The sequence below is a fragment of the Coloeus monedula genome, assembly GCF_965178545.1.
Source record: "Coloeus monedula genome assembly, chromosome: 1".
In the NCBI taxonomy this organism is placed as follows: domain Eukaryota; kingdom Metazoa; phylum Chordata; class Aves; order Passeriformes; family Corvidae; genus Coloeus; species Coloeus monedula.
In genome coordinates, this window is record NC_138781.1 from 63,159,544 (window position 1) to 63,183,882 (window position 24,339).

General features: G+C 41.7%; 3 protein-coding genes across 4 annotated transcripts; 1 reads left to right on the forward strand and 2 right to left on the reverse strand.

The window, feature by feature from the left end:
- Positions 1 to 938: 938 nt before the first annotated feature.
- LOC309581296 (putative 2-ketogluconate reductase) lies at positions 939 to 5,857 on the reverse strand (the record flags this gene model as incomplete). The annotated part of the gene is made up of 6 exons (XM_082295832.1): positions 5,849 to 5,857; positions 5,090 to 5,474; positions 4,420 to 4,591; positions 2,241 to 2,419; positions 1,936 to 2,032; positions 939 to 1,095 (listed from the first exon to the last, which is right to left on the reverse strand). The coding sequence occupies exons 2-6, from the start codon at positions 5,469 to 5,471 to the stop codon at positions 939 to 941; spliced, it is 987 nt and encodes a 328-aa protein (XP_082151958.1). The 5' UTR covers positions 5,472 to 5,474; positions 5,849 to 5,857.
- A 1,295-nt stretch (positions 5,858 to 7,152) lies between these two features.
- Positions 7,153 to 14,397, reverse strand: LOC309572404 (putative 2-ketogluconate reductase). Its single transcript, XM_082280655.1, has 6 exons — positions 14,282 to 14,397; positions 11,064 to 11,448; positions 9,638 to 9,809; positions 8,627 to 8,805; positions 7,801 to 7,897; positions 7,153 to 7,422 (listed from the first exon to the last, which is right to left on the reverse strand). The coding sequence occupies exons 2-6, from the start codon at positions 11,443 to 11,445 to the stop codon at positions 7,266 to 7,268; spliced, it is 987 nt and encodes a 328-aa protein (XP_082136781.1). The 5' UTR covers positions 11,446 to 11,448; positions 14,282 to 14,397; the 3' UTR covers positions 7,153 to 7,265.
- Positions 14,398 to 15,591: 1,194 nt separating this feature from the next.
- Positions 15,592 to 23,932, forward strand: TXNL4A (thioredoxin like 4A). Of its 2 annotated transcripts, XM_082283020.1 has the most exons (4): positions 15,592 to 15,653; positions 15,818 to 15,991; positions 22,837 to 22,940; positions 23,652 to 23,932. In XM_082283020.1, the coding sequence occupies exons 2-4, from the start codon at positions 15,839 to 15,841 to the stop codon at positions 23,821 to 23,823; spliced, it is 429 nt and encodes a 142-aa protein (XP_082139146.1). In that variant the 5' UTR covers positions 15,592 to 15,653; positions 15,818 to 15,838; the 3' UTR covers positions 23,824 to 23,932. The 2 variants fall into 2 exon arrangements, with proteins under 2 accessions (XP_082139146.1, XP_082139147.1); XM_082283021.1 differs by lacking the exons at positions 15,592 to 15,653; positions 15,818 to 15,991 and adding an exon at positions 17,327 to 17,402.
- The last annotated feature ends 407 nt before the right edge of the window (positions 23,933 to 24,339 follow it).

Genomic DNA, 24,339 nt, shown 5'->3' on the forward strand with positions numbered 1-24,339 from the left:
ACTGACAGGCAGCTGTGTTTTCCCCTCTAAAGCACCCCACTGGCAGGGAGCACTTCTGAAACTAATCAGCCCAGATTCTTGAAATATCTGCAGAAGTAGCAGTAAAACTCCAAGCAAATGCCAAACATGTACAATTGTTTAAGTAGAAGTGAAGTACTGTATCCTATTTTGTTTGCTTTTTCACCTCTCAAGAAAAGTTTGCATGTGCAAAAACCTTGTGTGTTTTTTGCAGTTTTAGGATATTGATCTAAGTAAAGGGGTTTTTTTACTCTTTTCTATTTTATTGTAACCTTGTTTTTCAGATCTGTAATTTATTGCTTAGCCTTTTATTTTTAAATAAATTTAACTTATTTTTTCAAGGTTATACAGGTCACAATGAAAGGTGTACTGGGCACCTGTACCTCAGAGAGCAAGGAGGTACCTGGGGCAGTCTCGAAATTCTTGACAGCCAAGAATTGCTGCACCTGAAAAGCTGCAATGTCTTGTCTCCTGGACCTTCAAGAGTTGGTAACAGCATCATACATTAAACTGATGGGAGGAAGTGTATTTTGGCAAGCACCCATGACAACCATCTGCAAGACAAAGGCTCTGTAAAGATTCTTAAGGCTCCAGGCAAAATCCTGCCTGCACTTAACGGTAACTTTGCTATAAATTTTACTGATAAATAATCATATTATTCATAAAGTCACACTACATAACAAAAGACATAGCACTGCCACTTTGTGTGTTGGTTTATTTGTCTTTTGGACTTGGATTAGACAACAGAAGTATATCAACAACTGAGAGGGTGGCGGCAAACGGTTTCCTTCCAAGCTTTAGTGAGGTGGACGGACATCCTTGTTTTTAAAAAGACCTTTAGAGCTGATGTGGAGGGGAAAGATAAGAATAAAAAGAGAGAGAAAGAGAAGAATAAAAGAGATGCGATATTCTTTCACACATCAGCTAGGGAGAACTTCACTGGGTAGGGGGAGACCATTCAGGGCTGCTAGCATGTTTTCAACTGCTTCCTCTGTTATCATGTAGCTGGCCTTGTCTGTTTTAATGCCGAGGTGAGGTGTTATAATGACGTTCTTTAATTTTAACAATGGATGATCTCTGGAAGAAAAGAAAAAAGAATTAACTACTGTTGTTCATCTGAGAGGAGTTTTACTTTAGCTTTTGTTTGAGCTTTTTATTTAATTTGATACAACTTTACAAGTCCACTTAGACCCAGAGAACCTGACCACCTATATTGAAGTAATTTTGGACTGTAATAGGACATACAAAGATTTCATAGCTGCTCTTTTCTCCAGAAACACACTTCTGCCATGAGGCAGCAATTTGAACTATGTCAGAAGAGAGGATTAAACCCTCCTGACACATTCACCCTACACAATAGTCTGAGCTGTAGTTATTTGCACACAGGCACAACTAGAACAAACTCCCCCCAACCCAAAATGCAGCCAGCACAGTTAACTCCAAAAGGCACCATCCTGGTAGAGCAGTCTTTTTACAGAAGCTAAGTGGTCTCTGGGCCCAGGAGGTTTGCGGTACTTCAGCCCTGTATTGTGGAAAGAAGCCTGTGGAGAAGGACACCTCGGGGCCATGCAGCAGGTCTTAGGCCTCAAGCAGCCTCCACCCATTAACACTGGCAAACTGTACTTTCTAATAAAGCAATTTGCAAGTGAAGCACTGCTGCAGCTTCATAGGGTAATTCTAAGCACTGGGTTTAATGCTTTCCCTGCCTCCTGCTGTTTTCTGGCTCCCGGGCTTCCCTTTGGTCTGTTACCAGCCCCAACATCTGGGCTGTCTCCCATTCGTATTCATGGCACTTTTATCCAAACTCATGCCAGGGGCAGGGGGGCTGCCTCGGCCAGCTTCCTGCCTGCTGCAGGGATGCCTCTGGCTTCAGCAAGGCTCACCCATCCTTCCTGAGAAAAAAGCAGAGATGGAAACCTGGGCAGTGGTTCTGGGGAGGTGACATCCAAAGCTGCGGCCCCGATAACACCAGTCTGCAGAGCTGCCACCAGCGCCTCTTGGTCAACTACTGCCCCTGGCGTGGAATAAGAGTGTCTCTGAGCGCACCTTGCAGGCAAAGAGCAGAGAGGGAAGAGAGAAGGGATGGGGATAGGAGGGAATTTCTGCCATGCCTGATCATCCTTGGCATGCACACCAGCTGTGCTGGATGCAGCACGGTGCTGCGTGGAACACAGCAGGAGCTAGACCACACTGTGAAGCTGGCCAATGCATCTGGATGGTACCTCGGCTGATGTTAATGAGGGTAGCTGTGGGTTTCATCAGCTCCAGCTCTCTTTTCCCAATCAGCTTGTGTGTCTGAGGTGTCAGGCTCACCACCACCATCACAAAATCTGCCTGCTGGAGCAAGCTGTCTATCCTTTTGCAGTAAGTGGCACTGACAGCTTGCTCCTCTTGAGCTTTCCTAGTAGGGAAAAAAGCATTTCAGTCATGGAAACATTTTCTTCAATGATGTCACCAGTATACAAACTAAAGGATCTGATTATCACATCCATATAGCAAACAGGTGGTGAACAAAGGTGAATTTACTCTCAGCTGGGTGTTTAGATCCTTCTGGAAGGCTTCAAGCCCTACAGCATGGGATTGATTGTATGCCTGCCTCTCAGCCATTCCAGTGCAGGGTCCCAAGGGCTTCTTATGAAGTCTGCAAATAAACTATGGCTGAGCACTGAAGCAGATGGCAGCACACAGTCCATTCTCCAGGATACCCTGTGCACCTCAAAGGATGCAGTCAGTGCTCAAACCAAAGGAATGGTATTCACCAGAAATCACCCATGCAAGCTCTGGGCATGGCAGTGGTCCTCATCCTGTTGGCACTCCCAGTAAGCCTGCAATTTTTTTATGAGTGACATCAGCAAGGCAGCTCTTTGCCACTCTCCTGGCTGCCCCAGGACTTTCACAGAATAAAGTGTTCAGCAGAAAAAGTTACCACAATAGAGACACTTTTAGTTTTAACTTTTCACAGTGCAAAAGAATACTTTCCATTTCTCATGTTCTTTGTAAATGTAGCTGCCTGAACTTTGGGAAATAACAAAGCAATGATAGGGGATCATGTGTACAATCTTCTGCTTCTGATTGCAAGAGAAGGGCTTTAAGTTAGCTACTCCCTAACCTAGAAATAAAGAGGTCACACTAAGAAAATAACTTCAATGTAACTTTGACCCATGTGTCTCCTAACAAATGCACTTCACTGTTTTTTTTTCAGGCCAGTGACCAGAGAGTAAGTGGAAAAAGATCAGACTGGAACTGCAGGCAGTTTTGCAGCATGCAGAGTGCATCTTGATTCAGCACACAAGCTGGAAGTGTTACTGTACTTTAAAATAAGTAGGTTTAATTAATTTCTGTTGCACTGTGCATTGCTCATTCATCACAGCACTCTTGCATAAATACTACTTTAAAGACTGAAAAATATTAAACAGAGGGAGTTAATGATGATACACATTAAAAAAGAGTAAAGATATTAGTTCCTTTTTAATCTTTTCTTTGTGGTTTGCGAAGAAATTTTGAAAGATCTTAAGGAGCACTTCTTTTAAATGTGAGTTTGCTCAGCTGTCTTTCTGAAGAAACAAGAATGCCAAGCAGGCTAAAAATTTCTGGCCTCATTCACCCTTGTGATTTGCCTAGGGCTAGCTAAAGCAGTGGCCCTTCCTCCATCTGCAGTCTACTTATGGAGAAAAGCCTGGAAAGCCACATCCTAGCACTGCAGCTTCTCCCTTCAGTTACAGAGGAGTAAAGTTCTCTCAGGATAGGTCATAGTTCATAGCAGTAAATATTTATTCTGCTCATTATCTGCACCTTGCCTGATTGCAAAGGACACTAGTTGTACATGGAGGTCTTACTCACTTTAAATTGAAGAGCCCCTGTGCTGAATGTCTAACAAGGTTCAGATTCCCAGATACACAAGCTAGGAGGGACTAGAAATAAAGGGTGAAACCCGGTTAAATACTTGCTAAAATTCCTACTGGCTTGAGAAGAAACAAAGTTTTCTCAAGAACAGCTCTCAGTCATATTGTGCCAAATACATGTTTCCTAATTTCCAGCCACTGCTTCAATAATATCCCTCCTGAACCTGAAAATATGCAGAAAAAATGAACAACAAATAGAGTTATGTTGTCACTATAGTATGATATTATAAGAATAAAAAAAGTATAAGCTTGATTTTCATTTTTCTGCAGGAAACCTTGAAATTTCTAATATAAAACCTAAATTAAGTTTCTAAGTGTTTAATCACCGAGTAACTCTTTACAGGACTGATTAAAGGCAACCATTCTTTTTTTTTCTTTTGTTTTAATCTAGGCCCTATTCCCTCATTTTTTGCTATATTTCTGACATAATTCCTTGAAAAGAAAATACTGACTATCTGGAAGAGTTTCTCCTGCAACTAGGGTCAAGACACATCTTTACCTTCGTGTCCTGTTGTGGTACAAAATGTTCATTTCAAATGCTTTGGCTCTCAGAGCAACCTTATATCCAATGCTGCCCATGCCAATGATCCCCAGAGTAGCTCCAGCAACTTTAACTCCCAGAATATCAGCTTCACAGTACTCCATACTTGGAGAAATGGAAATGTTATGGACTGCAAGAAAACCACATAAATATGAATGGGGTCCAACACAGAGGAACAAGGCAAAAGAGTCTGGACTTGTGCTACTATAGCACACTTTTAATGGTTACAAACACATGATTTTGTATTATCCAAGGTAACTCCCCAATGTATCATCTTTCCCTGTTACATGTATATATGATAATCCAATTTATTCTCACCATATTACAAAAAGCCTTTTGATGTAATCTCTCCAAAAAGTTTATTACTGCTTTAGAGTTAGGAAAATATTGCCCTGTTCCTCATCAACAATCAAAATAATTATTGCCAATAACAATGGAGAGTTTGAAAATATCATATGGAGAACAACACTAGATATTGGGTTTCCTCTTCACATTTGCCACTCTCCTTGGAAAGAAAAGTGTGACTTCTTTAAAAATCACAACTTGCTAGTTTCTCTAAGAAAAGTCAAATTAATGGCAGGTAAATCTTGTATGATTTTTAGAAGCCACAAAAGAATTGAGATGTTACCTTCCACTAGTCTTCTAGCAGATGCTAGCAGCAAAGCCATCCCAGTATCTGCTGTGCTGCTGGAAACAGCACGTGGAGCATTAGCCATCTTCACACCAAAGCTAGCTACAAGCTTCAGATCCAGGTGATCCATCCCCACTCCTGAATTTGCAATCACTTTCAAGTTTGGCAGGCTCTGGAGGAGCTCTTTGTCGATTACTGGTTTGTGCCACCACAAATAGATTGCTTGGACCTTTTTACCTACAGCCTTTTTGTCTTCAAGAAATTCCTCCATGGTGATGAGGTGGAAATGCTTCTTCAGGAATGGCACATGGCTATGCAGTATCCCATGTATGCCACCAATTTCATTTACCAAAAGCCAAGGTAGTTTTCCTCCTTCCATGATCTGCACAAAGAAGAAAGACACAAAGTGTCAGGAGAAAGACATATTACTATTTCCAGACATTTTCAAAAATAATCACTGCCATGTCCTGTTTCATGACATTTATGACAAGAGATCTTATAAACCACATAGGAAAGTAAGAAAACCAAGACAAGCAAGCAGCTCTTTTAAATATACTACCAATTATACACAAGGTGTCCACACACACACACAGAGGTATTCACATAACCAGTCTGAACAAGTTCTGTCCTTTGTGATCTCTAAGATTTCATATTACTGCTACCATGCCCAAAATACAACACTTACTTCTCAGTAATTACTTAGTTTCAGACCATCAACAGTCTGCAGTAAATAGTGCAATAAATCTCCTTTGCTACCCTGAAATCACAAATTATCCTAAGTGCTTTAGAAAAATGTTGGACCAAATCTACTTCATGAAAATAGATTGCACAGCTTCATCATGAACTTTGAGTTACCAGGTTAATTTTTAAATGCTTCATTGCAGACATTTTTGCAGCCTCCTGTCCTGAAGAGACCCCAGTGACTGCAGAGCCTTTTCCTAAGCTAACAAAATAACAAAATAGTAGATGCTTAGCAAGTGTTTTCCAAGGATATATGCACTCTAAATTATTTGGTTTGTTTTTTTTTTTCCAGAATCCCTGACCATCTGGGTTTTTTTTCCAGAATCCCTGACCATCTGGTCCCAAGAGGGTCTGTGAACTGACAATTATTTTAGGGGTTTTTGACAGACTATTTATAGCTACCTTTGATTTTCTACAACACTTTTGGGAAGAGCTGTGGGGACAGTGTTCAACGGCTGAAGCTCTCAGAATAGCAATCCGGTAGCAATTCTGTTGCCTTGTTAGTATTATTTCACTGTTTCTAACAATGTCTAACTCTTGACCTGTCTACACTTCCTGTACTAGACCTTCATTTTACCATCCCTTCAGGGAGCTTGACCATATTGCAAAATAATGGAAAAGCTTTCTGATTTTATGAAGGTGACAACCACTTCACTGAATTTTCTGAATTTGTTGATTGCTAATAGGAAAGAGAATGTAAGAAAAAGCTTGGCTCTGGGCTGCAAGTCAGGACTGATCACTAATTTTGCTTCATGTTATGCCCTCACCCATGTGATTTCAATGGTAATTCTACCATTCTTTCATGGCCAGTCAAGATAAAAGCATCATTTTTTTCTGCATGGGGGAACCAAATCTCTTGGGATTTATTTTGGTTTTCAAAAGATCCCCTCATGAAAAATAGACATTTTTTCAACAACTGCCTTTGCTTTAGCATGTAGATGAAGCAGGGCTCTTACATTAGGAAACCTTAGGCCTATGATCACTTCAAAGAACATTTCTTCAGTGTTTTTATATAAAAATAGAATATTGCAATATTGGCTGAGAAATGTTTCAGGATACAGTCAAATTTCTGCAGGGAATCAATGCTCATTCATCTTCAACAGATTTGAGAGTGTTACACAAACTGCCTGGTGCGCTTGCTTATTGTTATGTAGCAACAAGAACCGGGAGCAGAAGATGGGTACTCATCGAAATAGACTGAAGGTATCAAAATGCATAACTACTCAGTTAAAATCTTCTAACAAATCTCTTTTATTAATTTCACTTTATTTTTCAGAATTGTAACTAACAGAACAGATGAAGTCTAGTAAGGTGACAGTTTTGCACCACCATGATGAGCAGTGCAGGAACAAGTTGCTTTTCTTTAGCTTAACAGTGGTAAGAAATAGTGCCTTCCCATACACAGGAGATTTAGTGGATCATCTGGCACTCATCATTTGGGAAATACTTCACTTGGAATGGGTTGGCCATTGAGAACAGCCAGCATGTTTGCTATTGCTTCTTCTGCCATCATACGGATGGCTTGGACTGTTGCGGTTCCAATGTGCGGGGTTATGATGATGTTATTCAAGTTCAATAAAGGATGATCTCTGGAAGAAACAGAAAGAACACAATGTATTACACAGGGAACTTACTCTGCTGCTATCCCATGCTAGTTGTGACGAAATTAACCTCAGGCAATAGCAATGGCACATTGAGACTAAAGCACAAAGCTGTGGGACGCTTGCTTACGCATTTCTTCTTCCTCTCCATCAGTCTCACTTGTGGCCTGGCCCGTGAGTCAGGCTGGCAAAGAACCGACAGATATGGGAAGGGGAATAACTTGTCATTTATTTATGATTGTGCAAGACAAGCTGAGGTTTTGCCCTTACACAGTTAATCTCCCCTTGGAGATCAAGATTATGAGCACACTTTGAACACAGTTTAAAACATTTCAGATTAACAGAATGGGAAACAAGTTTCTTTACCTTGGCAGAGGCTCAGGGTCTGTCACGTCCAGAGCTGCAGCCCTAATAACCTTATTCTGGAGAGCTTCTACCAATGCATCTTGATCAATAACTGCACCTGCATTGAAATGAAATCCTGATATCCTGATGAATTAATGAACACGTTTTTACCTAGGAGGTGGGGAAGGTCTCCAGGGTCAAGTGAAAAAATTAGAGGATCTTCATCCTGTTAGAAAGTAGAATGCCTTTCTAATAATCATTAGCCAAACAAACCAAAGATTTTATTTATTAATCTTTAATTATAGTATGATTATGGTCCACTGCATAAGGCTTTTCCTGGGATGAGACCAGTTTCGGTCCTTTCCTTTTTTTGACACTTCCTGTATTATTATAAACAAATCATTTAGTCTCTGCAGACTTTCCACTCTTTTATCCCTGCTTTGTTAACTGAAACAATAATCTCTCTCATATGCTTGTTCAGTGCCAACAGATCTGTCATCCCATGTGAGGCTTCCTTTCTACATTGCTGTTCCAAATGCTAATGTTTTCCCTTGCACCCTATTCTCCCTGTTGATGATAAACCTTTCAGTTATTTCCACTAAAAACCACTTCTCTAGGATAAGGCTAAAGAGAACCAACCACCTACTGAGTATCCCTAATTTCCATAGGACCTTTGAAGACAGCATATGATCCACATAAGTCACCCATTTGTAGACTGCCAGCTACTTCATGACTCAAACAACAGAGGGATATCACAGACTGAGGTTGGAGAGGGGAATGTCAACACAATCAGACAAAACACAACCTTAAGTGTGGAGCCACAAACAGTGATTTCAGATCCTCCTACCTCGGCTGATGTTTATGAGAGTAGCTGTGGGTTTCATCAGCCCCAGCTCCTTTTTCCCAATCAGTTTGCGAGTCTCAGGAGTCAGGTTCACAACCAACATAACAAAGTCAGATTGCTGCAGCAAGTCTTCCATCTTTGCACAGTAGTGGGCACCAACAGCCTCTTCCTCCTCCTTCCTTCTGAAGGAAAAATGCACACACCCCCAAATTGATACAACTATTTCGAACTGAGTTTAACAATCAATCAGCCCTAGAAGAGTTCCAGAACAGCACAGAAACTGAGAGGTTTGAGGCCAAGGTAAAGGGTAAGTCATTGATAGGCACAGGTGGTGGAATGGATGCAGAAAGGATGTGGGCTACAGGGAACAAGAGGCTAAAGGAGTGGTGGGACACTGGAGGAGTGATGTATGTGTGAAAGCAAAGCACACAGGCAATATCAGGTTAGGAGACTGGGGATGTAGTCAGACCCCACTCTTCTCTCCTGTGTCCATGCCAATTCCTGTGAAGTCTTTCCTTGCCCGACATGCCAGTTAGGACTTGTGGTTGAAAAGAAATGAAGAGGAAGTGAAGTGTGAAAGAAAGGGAACTACAAATCCATGAGAAATTAAGACCTTTGTCATGGGTGCCTGTGCGGCAAATGATCTGGCTAGGCTGAGGAGGCTGGCTGGGAAGAACAGGGATGGTGCCAGAACCCTGAAGAGGAGTCTGACAGGACAGGGGACACCACGAGGGCACAAGACCTAGTTTGCTTGGACAACATCTCCAGAATGCTTACATGGCCCTTGTTTCAAACCAGTAATGGCTACCCAGGGTAGGGCAAGTGCAGGAGGTGAGGGGGAACTGCTTCCTGAGGGAAGCAAGTGGAAGCCAAAGTGAGGAAGTGGTGACACGCTGGTGCTTGTCACACTGCTTACAACTGCCACAAGTGCATAGGAAGGACAGGGACAGAGCAGAGTTGTGGCTTCCATTACTGTCCCCTGGACAATTAAACACAGAAACCAGATGTCTTTACCTGCGGTTTCTGTTATGGTACAGGATCCTCATGTTGAAGGCTCTGGCTCTCTGAGCCACTTTGTATCCAATGCTGCCCATCCCAATGATCCCAAGTGTCGCTCTGGTTACTTCCACTCCCAGCCAGTCAACAGCAAAGTACTTCGTGTCTGGAGACACCACGATCTGACAGCCTGTGTGTAAACACATGTTGAATGGGTACAAATCACCCATAAACGTAGGGTTGGGGGAAAGAAAAGGTTTCTCACCATCACAGCAGTGGGGCTCTGGAGCACCCCTTACAAAACACTTTTGTTGACTTTGACTAGTTTACAGAAGGGCCTGGTTGGTGCCAATTCCTGCACCGAGGCCTGAAGCCAGTAACACAGTGGGATCCTGGCTGGGTACTGTGCTGGAAGGAATGACTCCTTGGGGAATTAGCTCTTCCACAGCTGGTGTGTTTTCTTGGAAGTTCAAAAATGGCTTCTTTGACACCACCCTGCAAGCATTGACTTCACTTTTTTTTAGCTGGGGTAAATCTCACCATTTCTCTCCTGAATCATAACCTAAAGCAGCTTCACTGCTTGAGTAAAGGGGAATGTTTCAAATTCCAGCTCAGCAAGGGGTCTCTGTGAGCTTCTACACCAAGAACTTCTGGTTCAATAAGATGCAATAGTGAGAAAACATCATGGGGAAAGAGATGTTATTTCATGGTCAGGGGTGGAGCGGCAGTGACAAGACCATGAGTCCCTAAAGCCAGAGGCAGCTTCTTGTGATAATCTCTACTGACACCTTCCTTCCCCAGAAAGGCATTGCATAGCAAGGATGTGGGGAAAGAACCTGCTTTTAGGGACACAAACTAATGCTGGTGGTACAGTTGGAAATAGCTTTGTCAAAAGGATTATCATCTATTTCAAAAATAATGCTGATGCTCTTCAGGAAATACAATCCATTGATTTAGACAAACTCATCATAGAGGCAGGAAAAAGAAGAATTTGTACTAATTACTGCTCTGGAGTTGGAGATGTGGCCACTAATACTTTGTATCATCCTGTAGCTCCTAATGCTTCTTTCAAGGGGAAATGGAAAATGGTGACATTCAGTTTGGATGCACTTTGTATTCAGTTTTTACAGCTATAACCAACCCCCCCAGTGAACAGCCAGAGAAGAATTAAGCCCCAGGCATTATTCCAAACAGAATATCACAAGACTTTCAAATGCATAATTTAGACAAAGGCCTCACTCTTGTCACTGTTGCTCTAAAAAGAAGTGGGACATAGGAAAAGTAGATGCCTCTGAAAATTAAGGCCTCTGAGAAGTTTTCCCTGTAAGAGCATCCCAAATGTTGATTCAGACATATCATTCATCTCTCTATCACAGCAAAAGTGAGATATGCCAAGGAAGTAGCTAAGAAGAAGTAGTAGGACCAGGAAAATTTAGAACATTACCTTCGACTAGTCTTCTGGCAGAGGCCAGCATCAAGGCCATTCCTATGTCTGCTGTCGGGTCTGCCACGGCGTGTGGGGTGTTGGTCACTTTTACACCAAAGCTCGAGATCATTTTCAAGTCTAAGTGATCCACTCCAACCCCAGAGTTTCCAATTACCTTTAAATTAGGCAGGCTTTCTAGAAGCTCACGGTCAATAGCTGGCCTGCACTCAAACACAAAAATAGATTGGATTTTTTTGCTCATTTCTTCTTTGTTTCCAAGAAATTCCTTCATGGTGATAAGGTGAAAGTGTTTCTTCAAAAGTGCTGCAAGGTTTTCTAGCACACCATGAGTTCCTCCTATATCCAGAATCAAAACACCCGGCAACTCTTCTTCTGCCATGACCTGTGACAGGGGAATAGAAAAAATACTCCTTTATTTAGGAGAACACCCTGAAAGGAGCAATGACGTTCCTTTAGAAGTTACCATTTAAATTCACACATGTAAATCAGGAAACTGATGGAACTCAATAGAGCTTTTAATCCACGGTCACTTGGTACTAGTGTGGTACATCACACAACTTCCAAGCACTTTTACCAAGTGCTGATTTAGACTATAACACCGAGGAATATCCATACTCTTCTACCAAAATCCAGTTCTACAAGGTGTTTTTCTTAAAGAGTTTCACTTTAGTCCTGAATCAATATTGAGTTAATATAACTTTAGTAGCTTTTCTGGTAGCTTACTCACCGATGCCTTTCTACAAGCACTACTATGAAACAGAGGCCACTAGAAATTTACTCAAAGTTTCTTGCCTGTTGGTTATGGTTGGTGAAGCCACAGGCAGTGTAGGGTGGCACTGAGGCCCAGATGGGTCCGACAAACTTCTGCCAGGGATGGTTGAGGTCTAACAAATTTGCACAATGAAGGGCCACCTTTGGATAGCTGTTAGACTGCTTGCCTTCAGTGTTTTAAACATTCAGATCTGTACCTGAACTTACCTCATGCAAAATTTAGCACACCCATGCCTATATGAACCAGTGAGGAAGAGCACTAGAGGTGGTACCATTGACAACACAGTCCTTCATGCTAGAACTTTCCTCTGCCCTGAGTTTTGAGCCCAGTCCTCTCTATAACACTCCTGCAAATGTCCTGGGCTCCACAGATAACCAAACACTTAACCTCTTATTGGCAAAAATGGTAGTTGAAGATTTGCTGCATATCTTAATAGGTGTGCCTAATTTCCTACAATTCTTTTTGCTGTGCTCCACTGACTTTTGGTCTCCATCCCATCATATGTCCTAGACTTGTGTCCAGAAACCTGATGTTGTGCTAACTGAATCAGAACAATTTTCCACAGCAGTATGCTGATTTATTATGGGCACACAGTGCTGGCCAGAGGTGTCCTGCTGCTTCACTCCTCTCACAAAAGCCTTCTGTGAGTAACCAGAACTCAAACCTGTAACAAAAAGGTGCCAATGTAGATTGGAAGTTTTTGTGAACCATATTTACCCTTGTTCTGAGCAAACTCAGACTTATCCCAACTGTGTCTATTAAATGCTTACAATCTCAACACCAGTGCTGCAGCTTTATCCTGGCCTTGATGTGCATTTCTGCCTCAGTTTCAGTTGGCTGCTGTACATGGGCTTGAAGGAGCCTCCATACTAGGACACATCTGCAGTTCACCACAATGTCTCTGATAATACTATCTGGCTCTCAACAGCAGCAAACAAAGCAATGAGATGAGTGGTGAAACCAAATTGCAAAGGAAGACCATGTTTTTGTACACATCTCATGTAATTTTTTGCCAGGTGGAGTTGCCAGCCCCATAGGGTTGTGAAAACTGTGCAAATTTCCCCAGGTATAGTCTGCATTTCTTAAGAGTATCACACAACATCACTAGGATAAACTAGATCTGTGTTCCAGAATGAATGATGCATAGAATAAAGGAGGAGTTGATGTCATATTGTAATGGCGTTGTCCAGCTTAAGTAGTGATAATCCTGGATGACAGCTAAACCTTATGCTGTTAAGCAGGGAAAACTGGGCACCAGACATGACCAAGTGACTGGCAGATGCCAGCGAGGCAGCACTGTATTACTCCATTTGCTTTCATCACCACCTCCTCCCCCATTACAATACACCACCCATGATGGGCAGAGCCACACTTTCATTTTGGAAGCACATCCTACCCTTTGCAAGCAGAAAGGTGACCCATGAGGAAGCCTCTAGCTATAAACAAACCAGCTGGTGCACTAGAAACAGGCTAGTGGCATGTGATGGATCTTTTAATGAGTGCAGGCATGCTGAGCCTGCCACCATTCCAGCTGTGTTTGATGCGCACACGACCCATTCTTTGCCTGCAGCACTGTGTTCAAGAACTGGTGTTCTGCTTGTCCCAGGTACAATCTTAAAAAATCACACTGATAGCAGGAAACTAAAAACACTTAAAGGAACCTTGCAGAAGGAAGGGGGCTCTCCACATACCAACCTTTGTCTCAGCATTTATTGTTCGTCTTCCAGCACTACATGGGTGTGTCCTGTACCTCTGTTTGTAAATCACACTTCTGTGACAGCGATGTCCATGAGAAGCAATAACTGGATGAATAAATTTGTAAGCCAAATTTGATTGGCCAGACATCAAGGGAACCAGTTTCAACAGACTGAATGCTTTGCTCCTGAACATAATTTTTCAGTTATCAGATGTCTTGTCCAGTGTGCTAAATGTAACACCTGTCAAGGATATGACAATTTTGGTTTTGGACTAGTATCATCTGCAAGATCACAAAGTTGTTGTTGTTTTTGTTTGGTTTTTTTTAAAGTTGTCTCTACTCCTTTTGTATTTACGTAAGACTAGATGCTACCATGCAGGTCAACAGTCATAATCATATATAACTCATTGATATAAAGTAAGTGTACTAAGTTGTGGTCCTGGAATTGCACAGAAAACTTTGCAAATATTACTTAGATTGAGACAATGGGGCAAATAAGAAGGACTACATTTAAGTATTAACTTCAGTGCTAATTGAAGCTGGCCTTATTTCATCTGTGGAGCCTGACTGACTCCCTGCTCGCAGATTTGTTGGCTGGCACTGCTGTATCACTTTGGACTTACTCAAATCACAGCAAAACAAACCTATGTAATTTTTCCTAGCTCAGTTTTCAACTAAAGTTTACAGCCTGCGTTACCCAGGATAAATTCCTCCCACTAACTTCTTCTAAAGAAGAAGACTGATTACCTGAAGAACAACCAAAGCACTAACCAGGGCTGGTTTCTTTCTGGCGACGCGCCCTTCACAGCTCGATCCGGCAGCAGCTGGGGAGCCGAGAGCTCACAGCTCCTGCTCTGGGTACACCCGCTGCTGCCCAGCCCCGCTCGCTTAACCCCGCCCTGCGCGGGCACCGCCGGCTCCGGGGCTGGCGGCTTCCAAGGAAGCTCCGGCGCGGGGATCACCGCCCCCGCTGCCTCTGCTCTTGTCCGCAGTCAGACCGGGCTGCCTCTCCTCTCCTCTCCTCTCCTCTCCTCTCCTCTCCTCTCCTCTCCTCTCCTCTCCCGCCGCCGGACGTCCTGAAAAGACGATAAAGCAAAACGAGGACTTGGATAGTTTCTGGAGAGCTCAGCAATTGTGGAGCAAAGTTACTTGCCACAAATTCACATTGTTCCCTACAGCCCAAGCTGCAGCTTGTGTGGAATTTTTATAGTGGAAACTATGCTTTTCTCCCTGCCTGCTGCAATCTAACCTTTTAAATGAGTGTCTACTGTGGAATTAAGGAAACAGATCGGTCTGGGATGGCCTATGCCAGTGGCCAGCTCGATTCTGGAACCCAATGCTGAAATGCGCTGATTTCGCTGCTGACCACTTCCACTGGAACGTTTGCCCAGTGTGCTCCCGTGGTGGCATTTTGGTCGCCAGAGCGACGGGAGAACTCATGGTACCCAAGTGCGAGTCTGGGAGTGGCTGGGCAGTGCAGCTGCCACGGCAGGGGCGGGTCTGCGGTGGGGCATGAAATTTGTCATTGCTGTGGGTGAATACACCGACAAAAACCTTCCACAACCAGGAGGTGCAATAGCACAGACCCACAGAATGGCTGGGTTGGAAGGGACCTTAAAGATCATCTAGACCCAACCCCTCTGCCATGGGCAGGGACACCTTTCACTATACCAGGTTGCTCAGAGCCCCGTCCAACCTGGCCTTGAACTTTACCAGAAATGGGGCATCTACAGCTTCTCTGAGCATATCTCTTTGATCAAATCCCATGGAGGTACAGGGAATGTATTAACATCATAGAGTGGTCAGCAGCAGAGAGTCGGAGATCCGGGCTCTTATGACCTCTGTTTCGTCCTCCCTGTGCTACCCGATCCCCACGGCATGGCTCCACATCCCACCTGCGAGGGGGGAGGCGGGAGTCCCTGGCCAGCGGCGCCACGGGCCCGCCCGCTGGGACGCACCCGCGGTTCCCGGGCGGCGGGCTCTCCTCCCGTCGGGAAGCGGGGCTGTGCCGGAAGCGCGTATGCCCCCGCGCGCGCGCATTCCCGTACCCTCCCTTCCGCTTCCCGCCCGTCCCGGCGCTGCCGCCGCCCCGTGTCTCTGAGGGAAGGACGCCCGCGGGGTGCGCTGGGGACGGGCCGGGCGGGCCGGGCGGGGCTCGGTGCTGGCGGTCGGTGCCCGCCGGCGCCCCGGGAGGGTCCGGGGAGGGGGCGGGCGGGGGGCGGCGCGGGGGGAGGGCAGGCAGGGCGGACTGTCAGCTCCAGGGGCATCCCTGTCGTCCCGCAGGCTCGCCAGCCAGCCGCCAGGATGTCGTACATGCTACCGCACTTGCACAATGGGTGGCAGGTGGACCAGGCCATCCTGTCGGAGGAGGACCGGGTCGTGGTCATCCGCTTCGGGCACGACTGGGACCCCACGTGCATGAAGATGGACGAGGTCCTGTATAGCATCGCCGAGAAGGTAAACAGGAGCTTTCGGTTCATTCTGCGCTCAGTGTTCCCCGTGGCTTGCTTGGAGCCTGGGGCAGGTTATAACTGGGGTTCTGCACAGGTATCCTAGCTTTAGGAGGCAGCGGGGAAGCTGTGTGGTTTGCTTTCACGAGCGTCTCCTAAAGTCACTGACTGCCCTGATGTTTGCAGTGTTCTGGGAGGCGAAAAGAGCATCGCAGATGTTCAGAAATCGAGGTTGCTGCCTGTTGATAACCCGTCACTGAATGAGCATCGGCATTCAGGCAGAAACAATGCTCGGTGGTAGGGCAGCTGCGGCTCCACGTAACGCAGCACTCTCACTTTACAGTGGAAATGTGTAGTCCTTCAGGCTTCCATTTGAATAACTTGGAAAGTTACTTTCATTTTGGCTCTTGAAAATGGTGAAGTACTAAAAATATGCAGGATGGTGTTGATTAATCTGTCATTGATATTATTCTGATTAATCTATCAGTGATATTAATCTGTCACTGATGTTATGCGTGGAGACCAGTAGCATTCCACTGATTTGCATGGACTGAATTAAATTTTAAGAGCCAGACTCCAAAGCTGTTTTCAGATGGAAACAGAATGATTACCAACAGCTGGTCACTTGCTTAAGAAAGATACATATGCGGGAAAAATTAGACTGTTAAAATACACAATCAACTATAATTGACCTTTTCATATATTTGCTAAAGGTTTTGCGTAGCAATAGACGTAGAATATTGACAGCTCTTTAACTGAACCACATCAAGACAGAAGCAAAAAAATCTGAATCAGAAATAGTAACTTGGGTAGGAAAAGGTGCCAGCTATCATAGAAATCATAGAATGGTTTGGGTTGGAAGGGACCTTAAAGATCATCTCATTCCAACTCTCTTGCTCTGTCATACACTAGATCAGGTTGTTCAGGGCCCCATCCAACCTGGCCTTGAACACTGCCAGGAATGGAGCATCCACAATTTCGCTGCCTTCATATAAAATTCTGTGCATGCTGCATAGCTTGACATGGAGTTGTTTTTGTCGTGCGCTCCTTTGTCTTCTAAAGTTTTTTTTAAATTAAATTAACTTGTGTCTTGAAAATCCCCACAATGAAAGATCTCTACCCACAGCCAAGTGTTAAGACATATTAGAATGCAGTAAAGAGTTGTGACATGTTTTAATTCAGTTGTTTTGTATTCAGCCTGGTGGGAGTGTTATTCTCAGATACTGTTAGTATGGACTTGTGGCAGGATGCTTGGCAGTTTGGCAGACCTGCTGGCAGCTAGGGGTGACTGGGGGAAGAAAGAACAAAGTAACTTCTTATTTAAAAATCTCCCTCTGCAGAAATGGCAAATTAAAGGGGGAGATCCTACCTCATCCTCTTGCTTACAAGCCATGTTTGGATCTCTGCTGTTTTAAAGAGTGAGTAAAAGTTCCAATTGTACAGGTGTTTATACTAGAGAATAATACAGAATGTTAACGTGCTGTAATTGCAGGCTACATTTGAAGACAGTGTAGCCATATTTTACATTCGTTATCCTGGTGCAATATTCTTTTAGACTGCAGCATGTTTTTGGGATGTACGTTTTTGAGTTTCCTGTACTTTATGACAGGAAAACAGGTTTTTTTTCTGCTTGAATCATTTTGAGGAAAAATAAACTAGAATTCTGTATGAAAGTACAAAGTCGATTATTTCCACTGAAATGTACTCCACTTGCAGTTTACTGGGTTTTTTTCCCCAGTGTTACATGAAAAAGAAGGAAGGTTTCACTGAATGTCAAAACAAATCACAATTGTAAGATACTAGGTTTTTTTGCTTTGTCAGGGTTTCAATCAAACATTGATTGAAACAAGAATTGAGTTTCACAAATTTTGTCTTAAAGACCTTTTCTAAAAATACACTTCTTTCTTTTCTTTAAAGGAAACTCATAAAAACCTATCCCCTGAAATACAGTGATTGGTTCACTAAATTAATACACCTTGTTTAAGAAATGTTTTATCTAAAACTGAATAGTGTAAATCAGATAACTGTTGTATTGGATGAGTGTGAATTAGGGAGAATTGTTCAAACGTTGTGCATTTATTTAACCATAATCAGAAATGTGAATAGCTTCTGGCCTTTCCTCAAACATGAGTTGTGCCTTTGCATTTCTGCTAAGGTTACATGAAAAGTGAGAGAGGAAAAGAAGGTGAGACAGGGAAAGAGGTACCTATAGAAAAAAGCACATTGCTATTTTAGCTACTGGTGTTTGTAATTAAAAGTTGAGCAAAGTTAATCCATTTACCCATGTCTGTAGTTTTCAAAATTATTAGCTGTAAGTATTGCTCTTGACAGTATAATGTTCTCTTTTGCCCTAGAAATTTATCATCTAAACTTACAACATAATTAGCAAGAAAAAAAATTCAAATAAATATTGCTGGTACAGACTTTCAAGTTTGTACTTGCTCTGTTCAGGTCAGTAGTGCAAGTCTGCCAGCCACCCTCAACTCGAGTGATTTGTTGCAAAAGCTGGTCTCAGTTCCTGTATTTTTTTCCTGCGAGTTTCTTGTCCATAAAGAACTGTTCTGTTCTTCTAAACAGAAAAAAACCGTTGTCTAGAAGCTGGTTAGGAAGATAAGAAGATGGAATCTTAGATCTTGTTTCAGATTTCCTTATATATTTGGGCTGTAAGGTTTGCTTTTCAAAGGCAGCTGAAATTTTAACTAAAAAAAAAAGAGGAGTATTACTTACCTCTGACAGAAATTTCAAGAAACTTCGTGATTTTTGTCATTCATCCTAGTCATCAATCATATTTCTGTGTCAATCTCATGTTGTAGGAATGCATTTATTTATTTTTAAAAGGATATTGTTAATGAAGAAAGTTGGGGGGACAACTTCAGAGGACAAATGAGTCCTATGCCCTATGATTTTTCCTACATCTGTGTTTCCTGTTTACTAGAAAAGTGTGTGATCTTCATGAAGATAGGATAGAGTCTTTATCTGATGTTAAAAGTCCTATAGATTCCTCTGCTTTATAGTCTTGAGCCATTCAGTTTAGAGATTTCGTAGTAGTCCTCAGGCAGATCCAGTTCTGTGAAGTATTAAAACAGCCTGTAACTGTGGCTAGGCAGTAGTGTACTTCTGGGTTTTCTACATGTGTGCTCAGTAATGTAGATTATTAGGTTGATTTTTGAAGCTACCATCATTGGGGAGAAGGGGGAAAACAACCAGCAAAATTGAAGCCCAACCTGTGAAAGCAAGTCATAAAATTCTGAATCCATGCTGCTGTTTGACTTAAGTGTCCTACTCTACCCTGTCCCCATGAACAGCAGCTCCAATGGCCTGGTAAGGCAGAGAAAGTTTTGAATTGAAAGATAGATAAAGGAAGTCAGGAGTGTCAGAAATAGTTAATACCTGTCTCTGAAAATGTTTTTATCTTCAGTTGTTGCAAAAGTGAGGTGCTGTCCAAAATGAAGTCTCTCACTAGAGTTTTGATTTTGTTTTTCTTCAGAAAGCAGTTGACTTACTGCAACAAATTTACTGTATTTAGTGTATGTTGAGGTTAAGCACTTTCAGAATAAACTTGTGTTATTATATGTTCAACTTCTAAAATACCACGAGGTTTTTATCATATTGTCTTTACAGTAAAATTTTGGTTTATACTAACAAACTCAGCGTAGTCTCCCTTGTAACAACTGCAACTGCTTGTATTTCGGGGGGTTTGCTTGCTCAGAGTTGCATTTTATTCTTGTTCTGAGGTCTCCATACTGTATCTTTAGTTACAACTCACAAGTCAGAAAGAAAACTTGCTAGCAACCACTGCCTTGACAGGGTAGCAAAGCCTGTTTTGTACAGGAATGTAGGTTTTGAACTGACAGCTCTGTCTGAGCAATGGATTCACGTCCCAATGGGGAGAGGTCAACCTTAGGTTTGTCTCCACAAACCATGCACATCGAGAGCAGTCTGAATCCATAAATACTTGAATTGCTTTTGCTTAAATTGAAGCCTAAGCTCAAGCTTTGTGAATTAGAGCTGGCTGTGTGTGAAGCCGGCTCAGATGCTGCTCTGTACTGCTGCTGTCTTGGCTCCAATATTGTGTCTGAGACTGGAACTGTTTCTTCAGGCTCTAAAACTGGTCAATACTTTGCAAAAAGAGACATTTGAGTAATTCTGCAAAGCTTGTCTCGTGTTGAAATAAAATGTCTCTTGGTGACAAGCTTGCCTAGCCTGGCAGAGCCCCTTAACATTAAATAGTTCTTCTGCATCACCCTCTCCATGTGTTTATCTAGTCCCTCCTTAGGCCTGAAGCCCAATCTCCTGCTGCTGTCCTTGGCAGCCAGTGTCCAAACTCAACAAAGCACACCCTCATTCAGTGTGCTTGCACGGTAACTCGTTTTGGAGTAGTGATCTTGCCAGATTTGAAATTAGGAAAGTGAGGGGTAAAGAATAGAGCCACTTTTAAAGTTTTGTATTCAAACTTGAGTCCACCTTTAAGGGCTGCTTTAGACTTCATAGGAGCTTTTCAGCAGGTGACTGTCATCAATTTCACTTCTAGAAAAGTAGGTTGGAGAGAAGGAAGATGTAATTAATGTCTTGGATGCTTGGATTATGGTGATGACTTGCACATGTGCTGTGCAAAAGTGATTTGAGTGATCCAGTCCTAATTTTAGTAAGATTTATATAACAACTTAATGCTTGTATAGTCTGTTTCTCTTGTATGAAATTCTAGGCTGTTGATGATCACTGCTAGTGACAAGCATTTCTGGTTCTGCAACAGCTGGACTAAATAAAATGCATATAATGTCAGACTAACTTTAAAAGGTTTTTTTGTTCCAGTACTGCCTGGAGTACAGGGTTCTTGAAAGTAAAATTTTGGTTTAGGAGTGCTTTTGGAGTGGCAACATCTAAATCTCCTTGGACTAATCTTTCATCAAACAAAACAGGTCCTAAGAATGTTTTATTAATGCAAGGTTTACCTTAAAATAATTTTCTAAGCTCCAAATTAAGTAATTGTTCAAAGATTGTGTGCTCTGTCAAAATTGCTGAACATGTAGAAATTTCCCCATGTGGTGAAGGTGTGCTGCTGATGCTAAAAATGCCAGCAGGGTGGAAGAAGTAATGATAGGATAAAATGAAAAGGGCTCCTCAGGTGTTTCGTTTTCTAAAAAAAAGACCAAAACAACTGTCTTTTGCCTACCAGGGCTCACCAGGAAGTAACTTCAGTCACTTCTCAGCTAAATTATGTTGACTCTGAACATCCCATTAAGCTTCTTAGAAGTCTTTAATGTAAAATTGAAATGAAGGATCCCTTCAGAGAGTTTGATATTATGACTAATTTAGTTTACAAGGCTTTTACCTCTGGCCTGATTTAGAACATGGCTTAAATGAGATGTTTTCATTAGAATATTTACTGAATCTAGGACTATAACTGGCTCCATAAAAGCACAGTAAAAACTTTAAATGCTGTTTCACTCCAGAAGAGATTTTACTTTCTTTGATAGTAATACTTACTTACATTCTTGAAGTGTGATTATTTTTTATAATTTTGAAACTGTCTTGAAGCAGAAGTCCATAAAAATTTATTTACTCTGCTCTTCTGAGTGTTTTTTTTGTAAATAAACATCTCCATACTTTCTCAGTTAATATGCCTTCCAGGATGTCTACATACAGGCTACACAATATATTGTATTTTTCCTCATACACACTAGTCCTGCTCTGTGAACTAAAATAAAAAAGTGTTCCATCAGTCAGATATTATACTCATCATAGCATTTCCAGACTTTTGATAGCAAAATTAACAAGTGGGCAGTACTGTCATGAACAGTGAGTTTGTCATAGATCTTAGACCACAAGTGTTAACCTCTGGCTAGTAATTCTGGGCAGTCAAATGGGAGGGACCAAAATTGTGTTAGCATGTAACTAAGGATGTGGAGGCACAATTGTGCACTCCTGGTGTAGTGCATGAGCATTTGATAATATACCTTACAGTTAAAGGTTTGTGCAATTTGGGTGAGTTCTGACTTAGAACTTAATGTGTGAGTGTGTTAATTTCTACTGTGCATGTATGAGCTAAGTTAAGAAACCAAAACTTCCCCTAATTCCACTTAATGACAAGTATGCTATGTCTAGGAAACAAAAATGCGAGGTGGTTTTCTTGCAGGAATGAAGGCACTGACTGTGACACTAGAGGGGAGGGATTCTTGTGCATCTAACTGAGTAACTCTGCAAAATGAAAGCTGGTTTTACCAGAATTGTCCAGACAATAGCTTCTCATCAAGGTCTTATTTCTTTAGCAATTACACTTTTAAGTTTTAGCTTTGCACCTCTCAAAAAAAGCTACCAGTTCTTAAATTAAAAGTTTCATTTCCATTTAATGAGTCTTGTTAGACAAACTGGATGTTATAGAAGGGGAAAAATGCTTGGAGGCAGGCACCAGGGCATTGTAGATCATTAATTTTCTGAAGTCTATAAGCAGCTGATGACAGAGGCAAAATGTGTCAGCTTGGCTTGCACAAAGCAGTTATTCTTCTTGTTTAGAGCTGTGCACGTCACTGTGAGTTCTCAGTTCTATATAAAGGGCATTTGTTTCTCTGGATGTTGATTTAGCATAGTATCTTTCCAGTTGACACTGGATGTGAAATGAGCTTCTTGGCATATTTAAAAATATTTTCCATGTTAATTGGTTGTTGTGGTTAAAAATAAAAGCAAGGCTGTTTATTGTGATTTTATGACTTAATAATTTGGAAAATAAATGTTACAGTAATGAAAGCTTATGTCTTTTAATCAGTAATATCACTGATTAAAAATGAAAGCTTATGTCTTTTAATCACTGATATCAAATAATCACTTTTGTATTTCCTGTTTTCTTTTGATTAGGTTAAAAACTTTGCTGTTATTTATCTGGTGGACATCACTGAAGTACCGGACTTCAATAAGATGTACGAGTTGTATGATCCCTGTACTGTCATGTTTTTCTTCAGGTATGTGATGGTTCTAGAATGTAACTCATTTAAACTTTCTGTTTGTCAAATACAGTGTCTCAGCAGATCATTTCCAAATGTATAGTAGCACACTGATGCCTATGTTTTCATTGCTCTACAAAAGAGAAAACTGATTAAATAGGAAAATGGCTTGTTTTCCAATTAGCCTGGTAACAGTGTTTGATAATAGAGTGCAAACTAGTGATAGAGGAAACTGGGTTTATTATCCATTCTTAGTTTTAAATCTCAAACTTCCTGTAGAGAGTACTGTAGTAATACAGCAGTCAAGCTTGCCAAACTTGCTTTCAAAATAAATCAGAAGTAATAAGGTTTTTTTGGAGTTAGGGTTTCTACATTGATGAGATAAAATGTTCTACTGACAAGCATGGAAGTGTCTCTGGAGATAGACAGTAGTGGGAAAGAAATACAAACAATAAGGAGTATGCTGAAGGATAATTGCACTGAGTAGCCATTTTGGGGGCATGTTTGGAGTCCTCATTCTTGCTTTAAAAATTGGCAGTAAAATGTCAGCTTGAGTGAGAGGAGCGGATACTCTTCCTTTAATGCTTGTTTTGCAAGCCTCTCTATGTTATAAGGGCTTCCTTTGATCCTATAAAGCATTTTGGGGGGGAAAGGAGGTTTCTTTCTGAAACCATAGTAATTCTGAATACCATATTAACTTGGGTTTTTTGTTGTTCTTTCTCCTTAAAGGAACAAACACATCATGATTGATTTAGGTACGGGTAATAACAACAAGATCAACTGGGCAATGGAAGATAAGCAGGAGATGATTGACATTATAGAAACTGTTTATAGAGGAGCCCGCAAAGGTCGAGGTTTGGTGGTATCGCCAAAAGATTATTCCACTAAATACAGATATTGATGTTTCTTTGGGCTGCCTTTTTTCCTAATCCTATGTCCACTTAAATTTATTTCTGTGTATGTGTGTACATATATGTATATTAAAAGAAAAAACCCTACAAGTCCTTGAATTTTGAGCATAATTTGAATTATTTAAAAGATTTGAGTTCTATTTGAAAAGTAGAAGACTCAAAGCCTGGAACTGTCTTGACTGTAGCTGAATTTTGGGGTTTTATTTTTTAAAGACTTTATCCTTTGTTGTCCTTTTGATATTATGTATTTTGGTACACAGCCTGTTTGCAGAAAAACATTTCAACTGGTTTTGTTTGCTTTCATTATACAAATATCTGGGAAAACTATACTACAGCTTTTTAAAAAGAATATAGTGTGTTCCAATTATTTACCTTAATTTTTTTCAGCTAATTAAATTTGAGAATGAAGACGGGTGTAATTGGATGCAAATTGTAATGTTGAAGATGAAGACTTCTTACTTTTGTCAGGATTTCCTTGCATATCATACTAGTCCCCTGTATCCACT

Coding starts and splice junctions, on each gene's coding strand:
- LOC309572404 (XM_082280655.1), bottom strand. CDS start 11,445: ATGGCAGAAGAAGAGTTGCCGGGTGTTTTGATTCTGGATATAGGAGGA. Junction 9,810..11,063: donor TGCCAGAAGACTAGTCGAAG/GTAATGTTCTAA, acceptor GTTTACACACAG/GCTGTCAGATCGTGGTGTCT. Junction 8,806..9,637: donor TACCATAACAGAAACCGCAG/GTAAAGACATCT, acceptor TTTTTCCTTCAG/AAGGAAGGAGGAGGAAGAGG.
- TXNL4A (XM_082283020.1), top strand. CDS start 15,839: ATGTCGTACATGCTACCGCACTTGCACAATGGGTGGCAGGTGGACCAG. Junction 15,992..22,836: donor TGTATAGCATCGCCGAGAAG/GTAAACAGGAGC, acceptor TCTTTTGATTAG/GTTAAAAACTTTGCTGTTAT. Junction 22,941..23,651: donor ACTGTCATGTTTTTCTTCAG/GTATGTGATGGT, acceptor TTCTCCTTAAAG/GAACAAACACATCATGATTG.